General features: G+C 44.2%; 1 protein-coding gene across 2 annotated transcripts in view; it reads right to left on the bottom strand.

Moving 5' to 3' along the window:
* The window catches only part of ERI3 (ERI1 exoribonuclease family member 3), a 218,188-nt gene that overhangs the window by 172,247 nt on the left and 23,912 nt on the right, over nucleotides 1–22,029 (bottom strand). For both annotated transcript variants that reach the window (XM_067567777.1, XM_067567778.1), the window contains exon 3: nucleotides 15,144–15,260. In XM_067567777.1, the coding sequence (XP_067423878.1) occupies nucleotides 15,144–15,260 (117 nt within the window). The remainder of the gene's footprint in view (nucleotides 1–15,143; nucleotides 15,261–22,029) is intronic.

Raw genomic sequence — 22,029 nt, 5'->3', positions numbered from 1 at the left:
TGGAAATTGGCTGAAGGAAGAGCTGTTTTGGTAAAGGACCCCAGGAAATTTCACACAGCCAGCATCCACAAGAATGGCTTCCCATGGCTTTTTGGACAACCCTGGCATCCCATTTATTTAGTAGCTGCACCCATAAAAAGGTATGGGGGAGGAAGGGAGGCATGGCATACATATGGCTGGATGGGGACATGGCCATATTACACCCTATTAGGAAGGAGAAGAAGGTGCGGTGTAGTCAGATAGGTTGCACCACTGCACCGTTAGGGAGTAAGAACAATGCACGCACTGAACTGCAATGCAGGAGATCCGGGTTCTGTTCCCAGCTCTGTCATAGACTCACTGTATGACCCTGATTAAGTCACCGCTCCTCTGTGTGCCTCATGTCAAACTGTCCTGCAGGGGCTCAAGAATGTGGGTACCAACCTCAGGGCAGACTGTGGAGAAGCAGGCCACAAACCCCAAATTGGCTGTGAGTTCTATACTTCGATTTCACGAACCAATTATCAAGTGTGAACTCCTCATGCACTATAACAGCTCAACCATGGAGTCACAGCGGACACCCCGATCTGTCTTGCCACCCAGAGGAGCCTGCCTTTATGACAGAGGGTCCCTTACATCAAGGATCACAGCAATATTCAGATTACTCCCAGTCTCAAAGGACCGTCACCTACCCCAGGTCAATTACACATTAGATCAAACACTAAAGACAATGCTTGTAGCCAATCCTATAATACATTATCTATAGATTACATAGGAAAAGGAAATAAAAGTTATTTACAAGTTTAAAGCAGGTAAACAGATATGACAAAAAGACAACTAGGGGATATAACAGAGGTCTATAAAATCATGACTGGTGTAGAGAAAGTGAAGAAGAAAGTGTTATTTACTCCTCATAACATAAGAGCGAGGGATCACCAAATGAAATTAATAGGCAGCAGGTTTAAAACGAACAAATGGAAGTATTTCTTCACACAATGCACCGTCAACCTGTGGAACTCTTTGCCAGAGGATGTTGTGAAGGCCAAGAGTATAACAGGGTTCAAAAAAGAACTAGATAAAGTCATGGAGGCTAGGTCCATCAGTAGCTATTAGCCGGGATGGGCAGGGATGCAAAACTATGCTCTGAAGTGTCCCTAGCCTGCATTTGCCAGAAGCTGGGATCATTCGATGACTGCCTGTTCTGTTCATTCCCTCTGAAACACCTGGCATTGGCCACTGTTGGGAGACAGGATACTGGGCAAGATGGACAATTGGTCTGACCCAATATGGGCGCCTTTATGTTCTTATATACACAAACTAGTTCCAATCTTAAGTTTCAAAAGGTAATAGAAGCTTCCATAACAAGCAAGCTCTAGAAGTCCTTTTGGGCTAACCCAGGCTAAGCACTGGGGATCTTCTGCTTATGCCTAACAATCCTTGCACCACAGAGTCCAAGCAGCATAAAGATCCAATTCCTCATTGTTAGGGGGTTTTATTCACTTCCCCCCCTTCTGCTTTAAGCTGCAAACTCAGCCGATGGGAGGAATTCATTTGCAAGACTCATTTTCATGGGGCAGGGAAAGTAAACAACAAAGTCTTCTGTCCTCTTTGATGTTCCACTCTGCTCCATCTGCTGTCAGTGGGCCTTCCTTGTCCGGCAGGACATAACACCTTCTGTTGAAGACCAGCATTTCACGCTAGTTAATGTCTCTCTCCTGCCTGATGATTTACACAACTACAAAGACTTATGATGCAAATGCTCAAATATTACCTTACAATGTGGAATAAAGATGCTATGAGTGGGCTATTCAGGGAGAACAGGGGTTTAAAAAGCCTGCTTCTAAGCGACCAGGAGCAGCTAACAGGGAAGTTTAGAGAGGGAGGGGGAAGAGTGGGGGGCTAGATACACTTCATTAATATTCTTTCAACTTTAGGCAATAAAATCCCCGACAAAAACAAAACAGCAATAAAGGAAAGAGCTGCAGGAGTAAGAAAAGAATGCAGGCAGAAGTCCAGCAACAGAGATGGGGTATCCACTTTATTGCACTGAATGCAGCATGTATGATTACCTGCTCTATCAGCAGGTGGCATAGGAGCAAGGTGTAAAGAGCTCCTAACCCTCAGAGACCACATACAGGATTTGGAGACCAGAGTGGGTGAACTAGAAGAGCTAAGAGAGACAGAGGGGTACACAGATGAGACTTTTCAGGACACAGCATAATGGTCCCAACCCCGACATGACAGCCTCTGTACTGTGGAGGAGGAGGGAAGTCTCAGGAAAAGAGAACATCAAACTGGAATGGGGGGAAACGATCCCATTGTCCTTCCAGATGTCAGGGTATCCTCTCGCACGGAGGATGCCTCTCCGCGGGAGGGAACTCCCGTTATTAGGAAGAGACAGGTAACAGTAATGGGAGACATTATCATTAGAAACATAGATAAGCTGGGTTTGTGATGAGCAGGAGAACCGCATGGTGACTTGCCTGCCAAGCACGAAGGCTGTGGATCTCTCAGGACATCTAGACAGACTTATGTGCAGTGCTGGGGAGGAGCTGGTGGTCGTGGTACATGTAGGTACCAATAACATGGGGAAGGAAAGGAGAGAGGTGGTGGAAGCCAAATTTAGGCTGGTAGATAAGAGACTGAAGTCCAGGACCCTGGTAGCATTCTCTGAAATGCTGCCAGTTAGACAGGCAGAACTGCAGGGTCTCAAATGCATGGATGAGATGATGGTGCATGAAGGAGGGGTTTAGATTTGTTAGGAACTGGGGAACCTTTTGGGAAATGGGAAGGCCAATACTGGAAGGATGGGCTCCACCTAAACCCACATGGAACCAAATTGCTGACACGTAAAATTAAAAAGGTCGCAGAGCAGTTTTTAAACTAGGCGCTGGAGGAAAGCTGACAGGTACAGAGGATCTATTCATGGAGATTCTCTATATCCTAGCAAGGAGGAGAGGATGGAAGATGATAAAATACAGACAGGATCTAATGAGAAAGTCAAATGAAAACGAGTCCCATTCACTTACATCATATAATGGCAGACAGCTAAAAAGTGACCATTTTTAAGTGCTTATTTACAAAGATTAGAAATGTAAATACTAAGATGGGTGAACTTGAATGCCTCATATTAAATGAGGATATTGATATAATAGGTATCACAGAAACTTGGTGGAATGAGGATAATCAACACGACACAGTAATACCAGGGAACAAAATATATCAGAAAGACAGAATAGTTCGTACTGGTGGGGGAGTGGTACTATATGCGAAAGAAAGCAGAGTCGAAGTAAAAATCTTAAATGAAGCAAACCGTGCCATAGAATACCTATGGATACTAATTCCATGCTTGAATAATAAGAATAGAGAGTAGGGATATACTACCCAGCACCTGACCAGGATGATGATGGTGTTTGTGAAATGCTCAGGGAGATCACAGACACTATAAAAATAAAAAACTCTATAATAATGGGGGATTTCAACTATCCCCGTATTTACTGGGTACATGTCACCTCAGGATGAGATGCAGAGAGAAAGTTTCTTGACACCTTAAATGACTGCTTCTTGGAGCAGCTAGTCCTCGAACTCAAAAGAGGAGAAGCAATTCTTGATTTAGTCCTAAGTGGAGCACAGGATCTGGTCCAAGAGGAGAATATAGCTGAACCACTTGGTAATACTGACCATAACATAATAAAATTTAACATCCCTGTGCGTGGGAGGGAAGGGCAGCAAAGCAGCTCACCACACAGTAGCATTTATTTTCAGAAAGAGGAACTACACAAAAATGAGAAAGTTAATTAAATAGAAATTAAAAGGTAGAGTGCCAAAGGTAAAATCCCTGCAAGCTGCTTGGAAACTTTTTAAAGACACCATAATAGAGGCTCAATTTAAATGTATTCCCCAAATTAAAAAACATAGTGAGTGGACCAAAGAAGTGCCACCATGGCTAAACAACAAAGTAAAAGAAGCAGTTAGAGATAAAAAGGCATCCTTTAAAAAAGTGGAAGTTAAATCCTATTGAGGAAAATAGAAAAGAGCATAAATTCTGGCAAGTGAAGTGTAAAAATATAATTAGGAAGGCCAAAAGAGAATTTGAAGAACAACTACCCAAAGACTCAAAAAACAACAGCAAAAAAATTTTTTAAGTACATCAGAAGTAGGAAGCCTGCTAAACAACCAGTGGGGCCACTGAACAATTGAGATGCTAAAGGAGCACTCAAGGAAGATAAGGCCATTACAGAGAAACTAAATTAATTCTTTGCATCAGTCTTCACGGCTGAGGATGTGAGGGAGATTCCAAAAACTGAGCCATTCTTTTTTAAGAATCTGAGGAACTGTCCCAGATTGAGCTGTCATTAAAGGAAGTTTTGGAACAAACTGATAAATTAAACAGTACTAAGTCACCAGAACCAGATGGTAATCACCCAGGAATTCTAAAGGAACTCAAAAAGTGAAATTGCAAAACTGTGGTATGTAAGCGATCATTTAAATCACTTCTGTTTTAGATGACTGGAAGATAGTTAATATGACATCAATTTTTTTTAAAAAGGGTCCAGAGGTGATCCCAGCAATTATAGATAGGCCTGTAAACCTAATTTCAGTACCAGGCAAATTGGTTAAAACTATAGTAAAGAACAGAATCATCAGACACCTAGATGAACACAATTTGTTGGGGAAGAGTCAAGATGGTTTTTGTAAAGGAAAATCATGCCTCACCAATCTACTAGAATTCTTTGAGGAGGTCAACAAGCACGTGGACAAGGATGATCCAGTGGATATATTGTACTTAAATTTTCAGAAAGCTTTTCATAAGGTCCCTCACCAAAGGCTCTTAAGCAAAGTAAGATGTTGTGGGATAAGAGGGAAGGTCCTCTCATGAACCAGTAACTGGTTAAAGATAGGGAAAAAAGGATAGGAATAAATGGCCAGTTTTCAGAATGGAGAGGGGTAAATAGTCCCCCAGGGGTCTGTACTTCTTCAACATATTCATAAATGATCTGGAAAAGGGGTAAAAAGTGAGGTGGCAAAATTTGCAGAGGATACAAAATTTCTCAAGATAGTTAAGTCCAAAGCAGACTGCGAAGAGTTACAAAGGGATCTCAAAAAACTGGATGACTGGGCAACAAAAGGGGAGATGAAATTCAATGTTGATAAATGCAAAGTAACGCACACTGGAAAACATCATCCCAACTATACCTATAAAATGATGGGGTCTAAATTATCTGTTACCACTCCAGAAAGAGATCTTAGAGTCATTGTGGATAGTTCTCTGAAAACATCCAAACAATGAGCAGTGGCAGTCAAAAAAGCTAACAGAATGTTGGGAATCATTAGGAAAGAGATAGATAATAAGACAGAAAATATCACGTTGCATCTTTATAAGTCCATGGTATGCCCAAATCTTGAATACTGCGTGCAGATCTTGTCACCCCATCTCAAAAAAGACATATGGGAACTGGAAAAGGTACAGAAAAGGGCAACAAAAATTATCAGGGGTATGGAACAGCTTCCATATGAGGAGAAATTAATAAGACAGGGACTTTTCAGCTTGGAAAAAAAGATGACTAAGAGGGAAATATGATAGAGGTCTATAAAATCTTAACTGGTGTGGAGAAAGTGAAGAAGTGTTATTTACTCCTTCTCAACACAAGAACTAGGGGTCACCAAATGAAATTAATAGTCAGCAGGTTTAAAAACAAACAGGAAGTATTTCTTCACACAACGCACAGTCAACCTGTAGAACTCCCACACACTTCTTTGTCAACCAGCACCTCTGCTTTCCTGGGAAAGTGGCAAGCAGAGGGGAGGCAGAGAGGAGAGCCATGCACATGGCAGACTTTAATGTAACGGCAACACTGCAGCTTTTCCTCTGGAGTTTATCTCAGAAACCATCGTACTTCCACACCAAGACAGTTTGCTGATTGCATAAGCACTTGTCTCTGGTATACAATCTGATCATCAAGCCTGGTCTTTCTTTGTAGACAAAGAGGCCAATAAATCTCACCCTTTATAAGCAGAGGTGCCTAGACAAAGCCCTTTACTGGCATTTAGCAAAATGGGTTATTTTTCGGAAAACATAAAACAACGCTGAAAGCTCATTTTAAGCATCACAGCTGTTCAGACGAAAACTTGATAAGAGCTAGTAGCTCCAGCAGGAGGAGGGGGAGCGCTAGAGACTCATTATCCAACCCACAGCTGTGTTCTCATGGCTCCAGCTGCCAAATGGAAATATAGAGGGGACTCTGCCCCCTAGCCACCAGGTCCCACAACACAGGTAGGCCTCGGGAGCAGAGAACAACTGGTGTCCCACTTGCTGTGCGCGAGGGCAGAGTGAGGACCGAATCAGAGCGCTGCAGGAGGAGTCACCGTTCGCTTTTTGCTGGAACTTCTGCCTCCCACCAGGAAAGGAAGAAAGCCAGCCCACCGCCCAAGGGCACGAGCACAGGATGGAGAAAGATGGAGGGAGAGAGATGGGCTCAGTGCGATGCTGGAAACTAGGGAAGAACGGACTGACGGGGCAGGATGGCGTGAAAGCCGAGCGTTAACGTATTTACCATGGGATACAGCCCTAGAATGTTTCAATAAATGGTGGCATCTCCACGTGTCACGACACTAGCACAGCTTCCAGCAGTGGCTGCAGATGACACACAACAGGTCAGGCCCCGTATCTGTGCCCTTGTCACAAGCTCACAAACCCCACAAGTTCCACGTTGTAACAGGGGCTTCGGCAAAGGGGGCGTACAACTGAGCTGGGAAACTCTCTCAAGCTCCCCATCCGCCCACAAAAAGGAGTTAAAGGCTGTGTTAGTTTAGTAGTGGTTTTTAGGGACTGCGTGTCAGAATCTTCACTAGTGCCAGGCCCATACATCACGTGGGCCCTCTTCAGGTTCGCCTAGGCCTTGTGCTGGCTCCTCTGCACGGGGGTCAAGTTTTCGAAAAGATCTGCTCTAGGAATTATTTTGGGGCAGTTGTCTGGCCTGTGTTATACAGCAGGTGAGACCAGGTGACCACAATGGTCCCCTCCGGCCTTGGAATCAACAAATCACCTGTTAAGAACATTTAAATGACAGCAGAGGGAAGGGCTGGAGTGCCGGAACTCCTCTTGGCTGAAGGAAGGTGGCTCTATCAGAACGTCTTGTCCCACTTCAAACAGAAGAGCGTTCACCAAGAAATGCCACTACATGGCTGGTGATCACATGATCACCAGAAACTTCAGTGGTGTGAGAAGATCGCCAGTGACGGACATAAACTGAATATCCAGCCACATCAAATTAAAGACCTAGCTAAAGATTGAGCCAGGTGGCGTTCAATCTGCACGGAGGCTATGTCCCTTTGGAATTTGCCTCAATGATCAGAGCAAAGGGCTGAGAAGCTTGCATCTCTTAAGGCACAAAGAACTGTGCCTAACACAGGATTCAGGTTACACTTACTCTCCAAGAGCTGGCTTGGTATCCGCACCACCACTAAAGTCTTTTTTTTTTTTTTTAAATACAACATTCTTTAACTGTGCTGTTCACAAAACCTCAGATTATTAATACTGAAAGAATTTATGCACGTCTAACGTATTTGGCCGTACTGTTTCATAGATCATAAGGCCAGAAGGGACTATTGTGACCATTTAGTGTGGCCTCGTACATCATACAGATCAGAGAACCTCCCTCTGGGATCCCTGCATCAAGCCTCAGCTGGAGCATGTTGTTTATTAAATTGTGGTACCACCCAAACACCTCAGGTGCTTTCCAAATGCAAAGACAGACCGTGCCCCAAAGAGGAAAGCATAATCTGTTCACTTAATGCATTAGATTACGCTCATTTTTTACATGGAAAAAGCAAGCAGCATCAGTTTCACTTTAGGGCACTCATGCAATAACACCCTGTTGCAATGGAAGGGAAAAGCAGAGGAATGTTTGAATTCCCCCTAACATGGTATTCATTGCAATTTTTAAAACTTCATGGGAAAATTTCTAGCAAATTGAGGTCAATTTTGTACAAAACTATAGTTTGAACCCAAATGTCCCTCTAAATATATATCATGTGCTTGCTCTCTCTCTCACACACACAACAGTTGTCCAGCCTGCTGTTTGTTCGGTTGCAGAGTTTCCGCTATACCGCCATTTTCACACATTCGTAAATTTTGGAAACACCCTTGTGAGATTAAGTTTTCTATACTTAGTTTTTTTGGAAAGTTTGAACAAAATCCCTATGGCTGGTTTTCAGTTATAGGAGAGTGAAAAAGCGGCACTTTTACCAAGGGGAAAAGTAGGAGGGATTGATTGTTTTTGGGGAGAAACAAGGTGTGGGGGAGGAGAATAATAATCTTTTATTGGACCAACCTCTGTTGGCGAGAGAAACAAGTTTTCAAGACGCACAGAGCTCTTCCTCAGGCAGAATCAAGTTATTTTAATCATTGAGACAATATGTAAAAAGGCACAGGACAAGTATGGGTACCCAGTCCTGCTGCCCCTGAACTACCATTGCCTTCAGTCGGGCACAATCAAGCTCCAGATCTTGCTGGGTGATCAGAATTACAGTTACCTAGTGAGAAACTGCTGCCAGCAGAAAGGAGAGTAGGTGATATGAGGAGTATAACAACAGAGCACATATATCATCCACAGGTCTCAATGTGTTTTATTAGTTTATCCCTATAAAGGGGAAACTGAGGCACACAGCAGGGAAATGACTTGCTCAAATCACACACTGAGTTAACAAAAGAGACAAAATAGAACCCAGTCCAATCTTTTAGCCACTGGACCATGTAAACATTAGAACAGCCCAAATGTGAAAGGAACATCATAACTTAATTTTTAAAGATATATTAGAGAAAAACTTCAAAGTATATACGAGAAGAAATTCTTAATTCTTTGAGTTAAATACGACAGAGAGAGAACACACACAACATCTCCCTTCCTTTAGTCCAAGGATCTCGTTTCTCAGAACCCTGTGTAATTTTCATCCTGTCATTATGCAGATTTGGAAAGAGGTGGATGTGCACTAGAGGAGCAACTGCTCTTTGTGGTAACAGTAATCCGATAACAAGGACACATGAAGGGTTCCCAGAGCCCCACAGTCATATCCTAGAAAGACGCTGCTCACCTCACACAGTAATGATGGCTCTTCGAGATGCGTCCCCCTATGGGTGTGTCTGCGCCCATGCTCCTGATCAAAGAACTTTGGTAGCAGTCTCCATTCAGCCCACGCATGCGCTGCTGCTCTCCTGCCACGAGGCTAGTCAGTGTGCGTGGGTGAACCTCCTCGGTTCCTTCTCTGCTGCAGAGTCAACTGTTAGTAGCAGGGAGGAGGGTGGATGGTGGAGCAGCCGTAGGGACACACATCTCGAAGAACCATCCTTACTGCACAAGGTGAGGAACTTCTTCAAGTCGTGTCTCTATGGGTGCTCCACTGTAGGCGACTCCCGAGCAGTGCCCACCGCTGGAGGCTGGGACTTCAGAGTCAAATCTGGTGTAGACGACAGACCTGTGGCACCAAATTTGGCGTCTGCGGTTGAATCTGCCGGGGTGGCATAATGCTCTGCAAAGGTGCGTGCAGATGCCCAGGTAGCTGCTCTGCAGCTTTCTGATATAGGAATACCCTTGGAGAAGGCTACTGACAAGGAGACCGAACTTGTAGAGTGTGTACGCATTGAAGACAGGGCATGCTGTATTAGGCAGCTGGTAAGAGTTTAATACAGCCCGAGACCCTTTTAGAGAGTCTGTGAGCTGAGATCGCTGTACCTTTTGACCTGTCCGCAAGGGAGAGGAAAAAATCCGGAGATTTTCTGAATGCTCTTGTTCTCTTCAAAGAGAAGGCCCAAGCTCTCCTTACGTCGAGGATGGCCTCCCTATTGTTCTGGTGAGGCTTGGGATAAAAGGTTGGAAGTTGAATAAGCTGGTTTGTATGGAAAACAGCCGTCATCTCTGGAGTGAACTTCGGATGTGGTCTAAGCGTGACCTTGTCAGGAAAGAAGACAGTGAGGGCGGATGCGCCATCAGAGCCACTATTTCCCCCTATCCTTCTTGCCAATGTAATGGCGATTAGGAACGCCGTCTTCATGGAAAGCGGAGTTAATGAACAAGTGGCCATGGCTTCGAATGGCGGTCTAATCAGTCCTTTTAGCACAAGCTTGAGATCCCATTGAGGGGTGGGAAATCTGGATTGTGGGAAGAGATTTGCTAAGCCTTTGAGGAACCTCTACGTAGTTGGATTGGAGAAAACTGAGTAACCTTCTACCTGCTGGTGGAAGGTTGTAACTGCTGCTAGGTGCACCTTTAACGAACTTACAGGAAGCCCCAGTTTTCTGAGGGTTAACAGTTAGTCCGGGTCTATCAGTAAGGTGGTTGCATTCAGGGTGACACCTTTAGGTAGGCACCATATCTGGAATCTTTTCCATTTCTGTAGGTAGGTACAACACATAGTTCCTTTCCTACGATGTAGGAGGACTTTCTGAACCTCCCCAGAGCAAGAAGTCTCTATGTGCTGGAATCATGAAGGAGACATGCTTTTAGTTGTAGACTCCGCAGACTGGAATGGAGTGTGCTCCCCTCGTTCTGCGATGGGAAGCAAGGAACGGAAGGGAGGGTTTTCGGTGGACGTAATGCCAGCTGTGACAGGTAAGGATACCATGTCTGTATTGAGCAGGTGGGAGCAATCAGTATGATCTGTGCTTTCTCTGTCTTTACTTTCACAGAAATTTCAGTAAGAGAAGGACAGGGGAAAGGCATAAAGAAGGCCTTTGCCCATAGGAGGAGTGTCCCCTATGGGGTGCCATCCAATTCCCGCTCTGGAACAGTACTTTGGACATTTCGTGTTCTGGTATGAAGCAAACAGGTCTACCACCGGTGACCCCCAAAGTTGAAATATGTTGTGGAGTACTAGCAGTGACGTTGTATGAAATATGGATGATCATTTATGACGTTATTGATACCAATATTACAAACGTGCAATGCATATTACAAGATGCGTCCTATAAGGTATCACTGGAAAAGTTATAATTTGCTAAGTGTGATAATATTGTTTATACGTATGCATCATCTTTGCATTGCGAGCTATAAATATGTGCGATATATTTGTATCTCAAACTGGTGCTGGGTTCCACCCCCAGACAAATTAGCAGCAGCACTACCCAGCCTGCTTGATGGCCCATCAAGGGCAATCAGCTATACAACGCACCCAGAGAGAGAAACCAGGGGCTACACCTATGCGATGAGCCAGCTGGACATGTAGGGACAGTGGACCCAAGTGCTTTTCCATGCCCACGTGTTGAGAGAGCTTGCATTTGGGACAAGCCACATAGCAAAAGGTATAAAACAGCAACTGCACCGTCTCCATCTCGTCTTCATTCCTGCTTCTCACCTCTGAATCCACTTCTCTACAACTGAAGCAAGCTAAAACAAAGGACCGACAGACCCAACCAGGTATTGGTTGTACTCCAGAGGAACTGCACAAGCCTGCAAACTCCACAGCACTGCTAAGCAGCTGATATATAGACTTTGAAGTCATATGTATGTATCCGATGGCTTTGATCATTTAACATCTCTCTCTTTTCTTTTCTTTTCTAATAAACCTTTAGTTTTAGATACTAAAGGATTGGTTGGCAGTGAGATATTTTGGGTAAGATCCAAACCTATATTGATCTGGCACTGTGGCTGATCTTTTAGGGATCAGAAGAACATTTTGTAAAGGAAACAGAGTTTTAAATAACTTCTCTCTTTACTGGACCTAGGTGCTGATTGAGAGTCAGAGACTGAAATACAATACTCTCGCGCGTGCGTGCATGTTTTTTCTTGATAACCTGTGCAGGGAAATCAGGAGCACTGTTCGTGATTGGCTGACAAATCTAACGTGAGCGTTAGCCACCAGCTTTGAGAGAATCAGCTCTCCTTTATGCTGACTGCCCTAACGTTGGCATTTTCAGGTGGCCTACCCTAGGAACATTGGGTCACATTAATGAATCTAACTCCCACTCATGGTCATGGGGGAATTTGAAGTTCAGACTGCTGTTGTGTTGTGCATTCCTGATAGATAGGCAGCTGATATTTGGATATTGTGAGAGCTGCACCATTTCCATAGTTTTAGTGCTTCCATGCATAAGGAGTATGATCTGGCACCTCCATGTCAGGTTAGGTAATAAGTGCAGGCTATATCGTCCGTCATTACCCTGGTATGAGTGGCAGAGGGCTGAGAGGAAGCTTGCTGAGATCCCAATGTTTTCCGCTTGGGAAACCTGGGCTTTTTCCTCTGACGTTTGACGATCTCTGCGCATATTGAGATGAGTATGAGGAGGAGCACAGCTAGCAAGGCTTAACTGGTGGCTGAGGATTATACTCTCTTTTCTGCTCGGGTGTATAGATGCCAAGGGATCAAACAGTGGCCCTGGAATCTTTCAGCGTGTGGAGGGAAGCACCAGTTTTTTCTGCAAATAGTTTTGCTCCCTCAAAGGGGAGGTCTTCTACCATGGTTTGGACCTCCTTGGGGAAACCAGAGAGGTGAACCACAAGGTCTGTCTCATCACAGTGGCGGTGGATATGGAACAAGCCGCTGTATCAGCCACATCAAGTGCGAATTGGAGAGATGTTTTGTCCACCACCTGGCCTTCATCACCTAAGGCCTTAAATTGCTCCTTGCGTGAATCCAAGAGTTGTTCAATAAAGGAACTCATTTTAACATAGTTTTGATAGTCGTATTTAGCCCACAGGACTTGATAGTTCGCCACCCTGAACTGCAGAGTGGCTGAGGAATAAGCCTTCCTGTCAAATAGGTCTAGGCGTTTCCAGTCCCAATCATAAGGGGTGGACTTAAAGTGGTGTTGATGGCCCTTGGAATTCACTGCATCCACGATAATCCAATTGGGGGATGGGTGTGAAAATAGGAATTCCGTGTCATTTGCTGGTACATAATATTTCTTACCTGCTCTCTTACAAGTTGGAGGGACGGATGCAGAGGTTTGCCATACCATGCTGGCCAGGTCCAGTAGGGCTTTATTGATAGGGAGGGTCGCCTTGGAGGCAGTGGAGGAGTGCAGAATGTCCACCAGCTGGTGGTGCAACTCTGTCACCTCCTCTAAAGATATTTGAAAAGCCTCTGCCACCCTCTGTGTCAAGTCTTGAAACAGTCTAAAATCATCTGCCATCAATGGCAGGGGAGGCATCACAGTCTCGTCTGGTGACGATGACGATAGGTGGGTTTAAGGAGTGACCTCTTCCCTCCTCCACTTCAGCTTCTGTTTCCTCCCTTAACTATTCTGGAGGACCAGAGGCCATCGAGGCAGCAGCTGAGGGTGGGTATTTCCTCAGCTGGTGGTAGATCATACCAGGAGGAAGTCGTCCATGAGCCTACAGTTCCGGTCCCAGTACTGAGCAGCAGGGAACCCGGTGCGGCTGATTCCGTAAGATCTGTCATGCACCAGAAATCTGGAGGTGCAGAAGGCGACAGAGATTGTTGGTGGCGAGAGGCTTTAACCGACAGAGCTGGAGACAGGGATCTGACAGCAGTGTCCGCCGGGCGCCTTGCATGCTGGCAGCAATATTGATCTCGATGACGGTACCGACGAAGCCTTCCCCAGGGCGGATCTTCTCCGTCTCACGTGCCCCCACAGTACTGAAGCTTCTTTGCATGTGCCCGTCGAGTCTTTAGGATGTCCAACTTGTTCTGTCAGTTCAATACTGCACGTGCCGTGGGCACCCAATATAGACAGCTTGGGTGCCGCCTGTATCAATGCTGGAGACTGAGCTGGAGCCTGGTTTTGGCCCAGTCAGGGCACGCTATGGGGATTCACAAACCTTTTCTTAGGGACCTTTCATGAGTGGCTTGGAGACGTCTCTCTGAACTCACCTTCCCTCAAAGCAGAGAGTTGTGGTGAAAGTTCCCGCCAGGACTCCGGAGGCTGGAAGACTGACTCCAAAAGTAGGAGCTTGAGCCTCAGCTCTTCATCTTTCCTGGACCTGGGATTCAGCTGTTGACCCAATCCACACTTCTGGGGAATGTCTCTCTCGCCCAGGCAGCAAACACACTGTGAATGCCCATCAGTCACCGGGATAGATTCCTTGCAGCTGAAGCACTTTTTGAAGTCCGGGGAGTAAGGCGTACCTTGTCCAGGGAGTCCCTTTCCACAGGGGTTGTGGAAGACAGCGTTTTTTTGTTTGTTTGTTTTTTAAGGCAACGGCCAAAATAAAATGCAAATGAAGCAAAGAAAGAAAAGGGGCTTCAAAAGAAGCCAAAATTAGCAATTCTAAGAGAGTTAATGATCTGCAAACTGAGAGCTACTTTGGCTCTGTCTCTAGGTTCACCCACGCACACCCACCCGCTAGCCTCCTGGAAGGAGGGGAGCAGCACATGCGCAAACTGAACGGACTCTGTTACCAAAGTTCTCCGATCAGCAGTGGACGGGTGCAGACACACCTACAGTGAGGCACCCATAGGGACACGACTCGAAGAGGAGAATCTTTTTCAAAATGTTGTTTTAAATGGTCTTATCACAAGATGAGGGGTGACATCAAAGCACAACAGTGAAGCTCATGGAATAGGACAGCAGACCCCTTGATGCAGCACAGTATTATTTATTTCCTTCCATTCGGAATATGCTCTATTTAATGTTCCATACCCAACAGCTCTATTGGAACAGTGTCAATAAACTGACATGTCCCTTTCACTGCTCTCTGGAGGGGGTCCCCAGTACCTCTGATGGCATCAACCCCTTTAACTCTGAAAAGTTCCAGGGGGGTAGCCGTGTTAGTCTGTATACCTCTACACCTCCTATCTGTGGTTTCCATTTCATGCATCTGACGAAGTGGGATGCAGCCCACGAAAGTTTATGCGCGCAGAACTTTGTTAGTCTTTAAGGTGCTACAGGACTCTCGTTGTTTTTCCCTTTAATTCTGTGGTTCCTTTTCCACGGCAATTGTGTATTAGTTAAAGCAAAAGATTTGCTGCAAAAGTGTTTACCACAATGTGTGTACAGCGACTAGCACAAAAGAGTCCTGGTCCATGACAGGGGCTCCCAGGCACTACTGCAACCACAAAGTGTATTAGTATTATTAACAACAAGAAGTCGGAGTGACTGTCTATGTTTCGCTTGCATGAAGAGGAGCTAGCCCTGACCCCAGGCAAAATGTAAACCTGTTTCACGGTGAGAGAGAGACTTTGAGCACTGTGTGTCCTTCGCACTTTACCTCTGTACAGAAGGGAGTAAGCTGAGGGTGCACCACCGGCTGCACATACATGTGAAAGGTGGATTCAATCTCCATCGTCCTGCCATTTAGCTTCAGGATGGGGAACTCAATGATTTCCTGAATAAGGGCACAAAAGAAAACAAGTTGTTATAAAAAGACAACAGCTAGGAAGACCCAAATCAAGCTCTTCAGGGCAGGGACTGTCTTTTTGTTGTGTTCGTACAGTGCCTGGCACAGTGGGGCCCTAACCCAGAATGGGGCTTCTAGGCACTAGGTAATACAAACGCCACGTCACAATAAGGTGGTACATCCCCATTTTAAGACGAGGCATACAGATCTGAAGAGGAAAAGAGATACGCCCAACAGGCACATCTGCACATGAAGGAGGAGAGTCACCAGGAAGGAATGGGGAAGCAACCTTGCTATTTGGAAGGGTTACAGGTTTGCAGTTTATTGCGGTACATACCAAAAACAGGCAGCAGGGACTTACTCCCAAGTACGTGTCTAAGGAGCAACAATCCCATGTTTTCCCAACAGGAGCTGACCACCCTCAAGCAGCAGGTCAGTCTCCCACCAAACTCAAAATGTTACCCACGAAGCCAAGACACAGACGCACACAACACATTCATTGCCACTTAGCAAATACAGTCCAGAAGCTGTACTCTCATGGAGAGCAACGTCATAATCTTCACCAGTGGCTCCTTTTGTAGGATATTGGACATTAGACAACTGGGAACACCTTTACAGCCAGGATGCTATTGCATAAAGCGCCTCCTGCTAGGAAAGGCTGGAACTGAAGGTGCTATGCACTCTCCCATAGCCTGGACTGCTAGGCCGCTCTCGACATAGAATGCTGCGATGCACCAGGAGCGCCCTTTATGGTACTGAGCACTGCAGCAAACACCGTTTTATTCCTTATTGTGAATTTATGCGGATAGAGAAATAGAAACATTCTTCACCAAAAGAGTGTTCAAATACAGGAATAATCAGCAATCAAAAATTTACATGGACCTGTTAATAAAAAGTTTAAACAAAGCCAGTTACAACGGATTTCTCAATTATTAAAAAATATATATGAAATTAAAAGAACCAAACACCGAATAAAAGCGATAAAATCCTTTGTGTTTCTCCCCCTCCTCTTCTCCCCCCAATTTTAATGTAAAAGAAGCGACAATTTGTTTGGTGTCTTTAAAGAATAATTTGTCTGTTATTTAATAGAGATGCATGGCACCAGGGTTCTTGAGTGCAAATGAGCCTACTGAGTGATAACCATGCAACAAGCCTCTCAAATCACTTCGTCGGGGGGAGGGGGAGTGCGCAAGAGAGGGAGAGAGAGAATAAAAAATATTGCTTTTTAATATTCAAAAACAGTTTGCAAAATTTAATCAAAGCACAGCAAAAGCTAACATTTTTACCACTTTGACATTTTTATTAGCGCTTTCATAAATTTTTAAAACATGAATGGAATTAGTTTAACAACAAAAAACTGCCTGAAAACATCTGGAAGAGACAAATAAGAAATAATACAAAATAAATAAATAAATAGCCGCTCTTGTGAGGAAAATTAGCATGTGGAAAATGCAGTCACTGCAGAGGAGCTAATGCAGCTTTCAGGCCCCGGCTGCAACCCCAGTGACCCACGCACGGAAATTATCGGGAGATCATAAACACGAGCTGATGACATCATCACACGCTGAAAGCCAAAGGGAGAAAGGGGGGGGACGGTGAAAGGGAACAACACATAACCAAAGGGAACACAGATTTCCAGGTCACATAGTATACAGGAATACACTGCTACAGTGTGAATGGCTCCAGATAGTTCCTGATCCAAGGACTTGGGGTTGGAGGATGTAAATGGGGCAGAAACAGGATAGGTTGTGGGGTGGGGTAGAAAATGTGGGAAAGGCACAGCAGATGACTAGAAGAAATAATGTAAAATTTAGCCTCCAAGGTTAAGGTGGAGAAATCAAGCACCCAAATAGCAAGGAATCCCAAAGCAACAACATTAAGTCGGCCACATGCCACACACTACAAACATGCAGTGAGGCAGGAGGAACTTTGCTTTCTGAGATTGGAGTGCATAATTTCTCTGCCTTAACCCGGCATGAAGGCTAAAGTTTCCCTGTGCAGTGCCTCGGATCACTGGTAAATAACTAGCAGGTAACGCTGCTCAGACTAAGCAAAGGCCTGCACGCCACTCAGGCCTAATCCCTTTCTAAATGTGATCTCCCCAAACTCAGGAGTCACTGAGCTCATCTTCTTCAAGGGGCCAAGCACCTTCACGCTCCACTGACTTCAATGGGGGCGGAGGACGCGCCGCACCTTTTAAGGTTGAGCTCTAGGTGAGGCACAATTGTCTAGAGGGGTGTCTCCATCATAGGATGAAGGGAAAAGAAATCGCTCTCTCCCAGATGGAGAGACAGCCACGGATTTTATTTTCACGACAAAGCTGTGTTGCAATGCAGAGAGCGATCCTAGGGGACAGGACAGATCCTGAGGGGCCCATCATCTGCCAGGATGTGAAGAAAAGTTGAAAGAGAGGCCTGCACAGTGCTACCTGCGGATCTGATGCACAAGGTGTCTGTGATTAGCTTTCCAGACCAGAGGCAAAAATCACTTTCAGGAGGGTCAGATTAAAACTGACTGAGAAAATAAAAAGCTGAACTTAACCTGGAAAATGTAATGATACCAAGAATTACTGCTGGTCTATGAAGAGTATATGACCACAGAGGGGGAAAAAATGATCAACAAATTGAATAGCTTGAGAGAAAGAACAGCAGCTTTTTTTGGTTTATTTGGTCAGTTTTTCAAATGAGTGGTGAGGACCTTCCCAAAACACAGTTTATCTGAATGCTCCCTATAGTGGAGATTTTTCCAACTCTCTGGCAGTGTTTGCTCTGCTGGTATCTAAGGCAACAGATACCAGCCCCATGAAATCAGCTCCACTCACCACTAACAACGTTAGCCAGTCCTGCAATGAAATTTAACCTGTGACACTGCTGTACTTTTCATTTAAACTTTCATTTGGAGAGAAGCGGTGTTTGGAGACCCTGCAGTTTGTCCTACTAATAAAGACAAGTGTTAGGACCTTTAAAGGTGCCATTCATCTTTTGCCTTTATTAAATTCAATTTTCTTAAGCCCATGATACATCATGAAATTAGGAGTTGACATTCCTGCGGAAATAAAAATATCTATCAAACATAAATAGAAAAAAAGTCCTCTATTATCAAGAACGTACGGCCTACAGTTGATATTTCCACCTTTAAAAAAAAAAAAAAACGAAACATATGGTTTGTTTTAGATATCCAAAATGTTATTACAGATCTAGAATTTCATTAGTAATTATTATGAAATGCTGAGCACTTAGACAGCCCTCCTCCCACCCCAACAGACTGCAATTCAGAAAGGCAGCCAGGCACCTGCACACTCTCACAACTGGCCTGCCTAACTCTGAAGTGCTAGGTTACATCTACACTGTCAAACCAGGTGTTTTTTTTTGTTTTGTTTTGGTTTTGGGTTTTTTGGGGGTTTTTTTTGGTTTTTTTTTTGGGGGGGGGGGGGGAAGAAGAAGAAGAAGACATTAAAATTACAGTACACTGGTAATAGGTCCATTTTGGTTGAACGTAAAAACTGCCTAGGGATCACCACGCACCTCCACGTCTAATGCTGATGTGAAGGAGCATTAATGCCAACTTCAGTGTCTCCCGGTTCTAGTTCCACCCAGCATTAGTCTCTCCTATCTCTATCTCCTTTTGAACTGTTTTCTTATACATTTTCCATAACACAAGCTGAACTGGAAACTGCAAACGTGAGGAGGAGTCTGAATGAGCTGGAATAGTTTTGGAGGTATTTGGAAACTGCAAATAGCCATATTCTACCAGGAATACAAACAACCCTATTGCGCATGCCCATTCCCACTCCATGCCCATTGCGGTTACATATTTTATTTAGTAGCGTAGCCCAACTTGAAAGAAAATCTAGAATTCAGATACTTGGTGATAAATAATACACTCTTTATTTCCCTTTCCATTATCATGAAAAGTTGAACACATTTTGAATGTGGAAATTCGTTGGCGCACAGCCCCAAATCACTGGCACAGGCATTTGCAATTATATTGTGGGAACAAAGATTCTAAAACCGATTTTAGCTCGGCTAAAAAGATACCGCAATTTTCCCCAACTGCGCTAACGTACAAATGTGGGAAAAGTTAAAATTATAAATACCCTGGTACTAAATCTGTTTGCTCATATATGAGTCTGCAGTTCTTTAAACTAAATTGCGTGACAGCCCACTGATCATTTTTGCCCTCATTCCCAGCCCCTCCAAAAGAGAGAGACCACATACAAGCACTCTGCATACCCTGCCTGTCCCATGACAGTTCTCTTTGAAACCACTGGTAGGCTGCATCACAACTAGCTGATTGCAAAGCTGAAAAGGACTTCCTTTTCCGAGGGATTAGGAAAATTCACAAGGGCCTGTGAAATCACCTCTATGAACTCTGCCTTTTCCTGCTTCACCCTCACTAAATGATACCCCCTGCCTAAATCACCACGCTGGGGATGCAGGAAGAGGGGGAAGGGGAAATTAGCAATTTTAATTCTGCTGATAATAAAGAAATTAACCAACTATGCTCACTAATCGTGTTCCCATAATGGAGAAATCTCTTGGGTACAGAAACAAAGCAGCAAGCGTTACACTGCTCCTCACAGAGGAATCCTTTGCCCATAATCTTGGATTCTTGGAAAAGTAACATTAGAAGATTACAAGAATAAAATACATAGCAAGATCTTGCAAGCTCACCAAACCTTTTAACCCAAGCGTCTATGTGAGGAGTGGGCGGGGCATTTACAAAGCCCCATATTTATTTATTTAGAGACTCTTGCCCATTGAGTTAAAAAACTACCCTTGAGTACAATGTATTCCATCTCCCCTCCCCCACAAAGAAGTTTAATAAATATGAAGGATAGAAGATGCTAGTAAAAATCAGAGCAGACTGTTCAAAGAGCAATAAAAACTAGCGGGCGTTGCGTTTGAGAGAAAAGGATTTTTCTGATAAGGAAAAGGACAGAACTTTCTGCTAAGACACAGACCGTTCACCTCTTCCAAAGGGACACAGGCAGGAGGGTCCTCCATGGAGAGGACACAAGCTCAATGGCAATGCATTCTGTTCCACTGTCTCTCTTTTAAAGAAATAAGTCAGTTTATGCAAAAGGAGCTTATTTCTTAAACCAACACTCGTGTTTTTGATTTACACCACAGGCTGCTCCTAAATAATTTATGGCGGGTTAAATTTATTGCACAGCCCTGGCCGGCTGCAAATTCGAATTGCCAAATAATTAGATTTTAGGGCAATGCTTATAAATTATCCGCCGATTTGTCCGGACTTGTTTGTCAGTTGCTTTGTGCTTCGGGTCATCTTTGGCATTTCGCTGTTTGTGTTTTAATTGCTGATTTACACTTTGACAGATGAGAGTTGATGCCTCCAAGTTCCAGGGGGGAGGAGGGACACCACAAGAGGGGGATGTTGAAGGAGGAGGCGGAAAGAAAAGGAAGAATCGAGGCTTCTTTTTCCCTTTTTTTCCAGGGCTATTAAAATAGAAAAAGGGATGCAACATGGGCAGTGCAAGCCTAACAGATTTGTCTTTTTTTTTTTTCCTTCCTTAATTATTTTAACTAAAGCTGTTTTCAAGGTGAGCAGTCTTTCACTGGCCCCCAGGGATGACTGGCAAGATGACCTCATAGGTCTTATCCCCAATACCTAATTTCGATTAAACTGACCAAAACACACACCATACAGATGATGTCAGTAACAAACAACAACAAAAAAGGCCACCATAGGTCATGCTAACTTTCTGAAGGATGACCATCTAAAGAATGCGCACACATGCACACTGTGGAACACTGCAGCACATTTTTTGAGGTAAGTTACTTTGTGTATTAGTCAACCCTGTTAAAGAGCCCTTCGGGGCAGCAGCAAACACCAAATTACTTCTGCCATAGCTACCTGGAAGAAGACACACACACGCACATACATTTGCCACTTAAATTAATTTAAACAAATATATCCTCAGAAAGGAGCAAAGAAAGTGCAGGCTGGGGGGAATCCTAGGCTTTAACACACAGATCACCCAAACAAAGAACAAAACAGAACAGGGGAAAACACCACAGTGAATCCTGCAGAAAAGTTGACTTGAAGCCAACTTCTGCTGTTGCATCTTTGAATACTAGGGGGGTTTTCCTGACATCCCTGCCTCTCAGATCAGTGTACTGCCTACCCCAAATGTTCAAAATCATGAGTCAGGCCCCCAAAATTACGAGACTCTTGACAATCATGACATTTTCTTTAAATGATAAACTTTGGTTCTTTTTCTTTAGTCTTCTAGTTTCTGAGCCTTAAGATCACACTTGGGTCATATTTTCAGGCTTTTCTCCACAACGAGACATAATAAATTATTATTATTATTTATTTTCTATCTAGTTTGACCTCCTGCATAGCACTAGTAACAGAACGTCCTCAAATAATTCCTAGAGCAGATTTTAGAAAAACATCCAATCTTGATGTAAATATTGCCAGAGACGAAAAATCCACCATGATCGTTGGGAAATAGTTCCACTAGTTAATTACTTTCGCCTTTAAAAAACATACAACTTATTTCCAGCCTTACTTTTTCTGACTCCAACGTCCAGCCATTGAATCACGTTAGACCTTTCTCTACTAGATTGAAGAATTCATTATCAAATATTTGTTCCCCACAGAGGTCGTTACAAACTGTGATTAAGTCACCCCTTAACTGCCTCTTTGTTAAGCTAAACAGATTGAACTCCTTGAGTTGATCTCTATAAGGCCTTGTCTACACTAGCATTTAACACACCCCTGAGCAATG

Source organism: Emydura macquarii, unplaced genomic scaffold (assembly GCF_026122565.2).
Source record: "Emydura macquarii macquarii isolate MOO-44397 ecotype Brisbane River unplaced genomic scaffold, CSIRO-AGI_Emac_v2 contig_2805, whole genome shotgun sequence".
Taxonomy (NCBI): Eukaryota; Metazoa; Chordata; order Testudines; family Chelidae; genus Emydura; species Emydura macquarii.
This window is presented reverse-complemented; position numbering and strand designations above follow the sequence as displayed.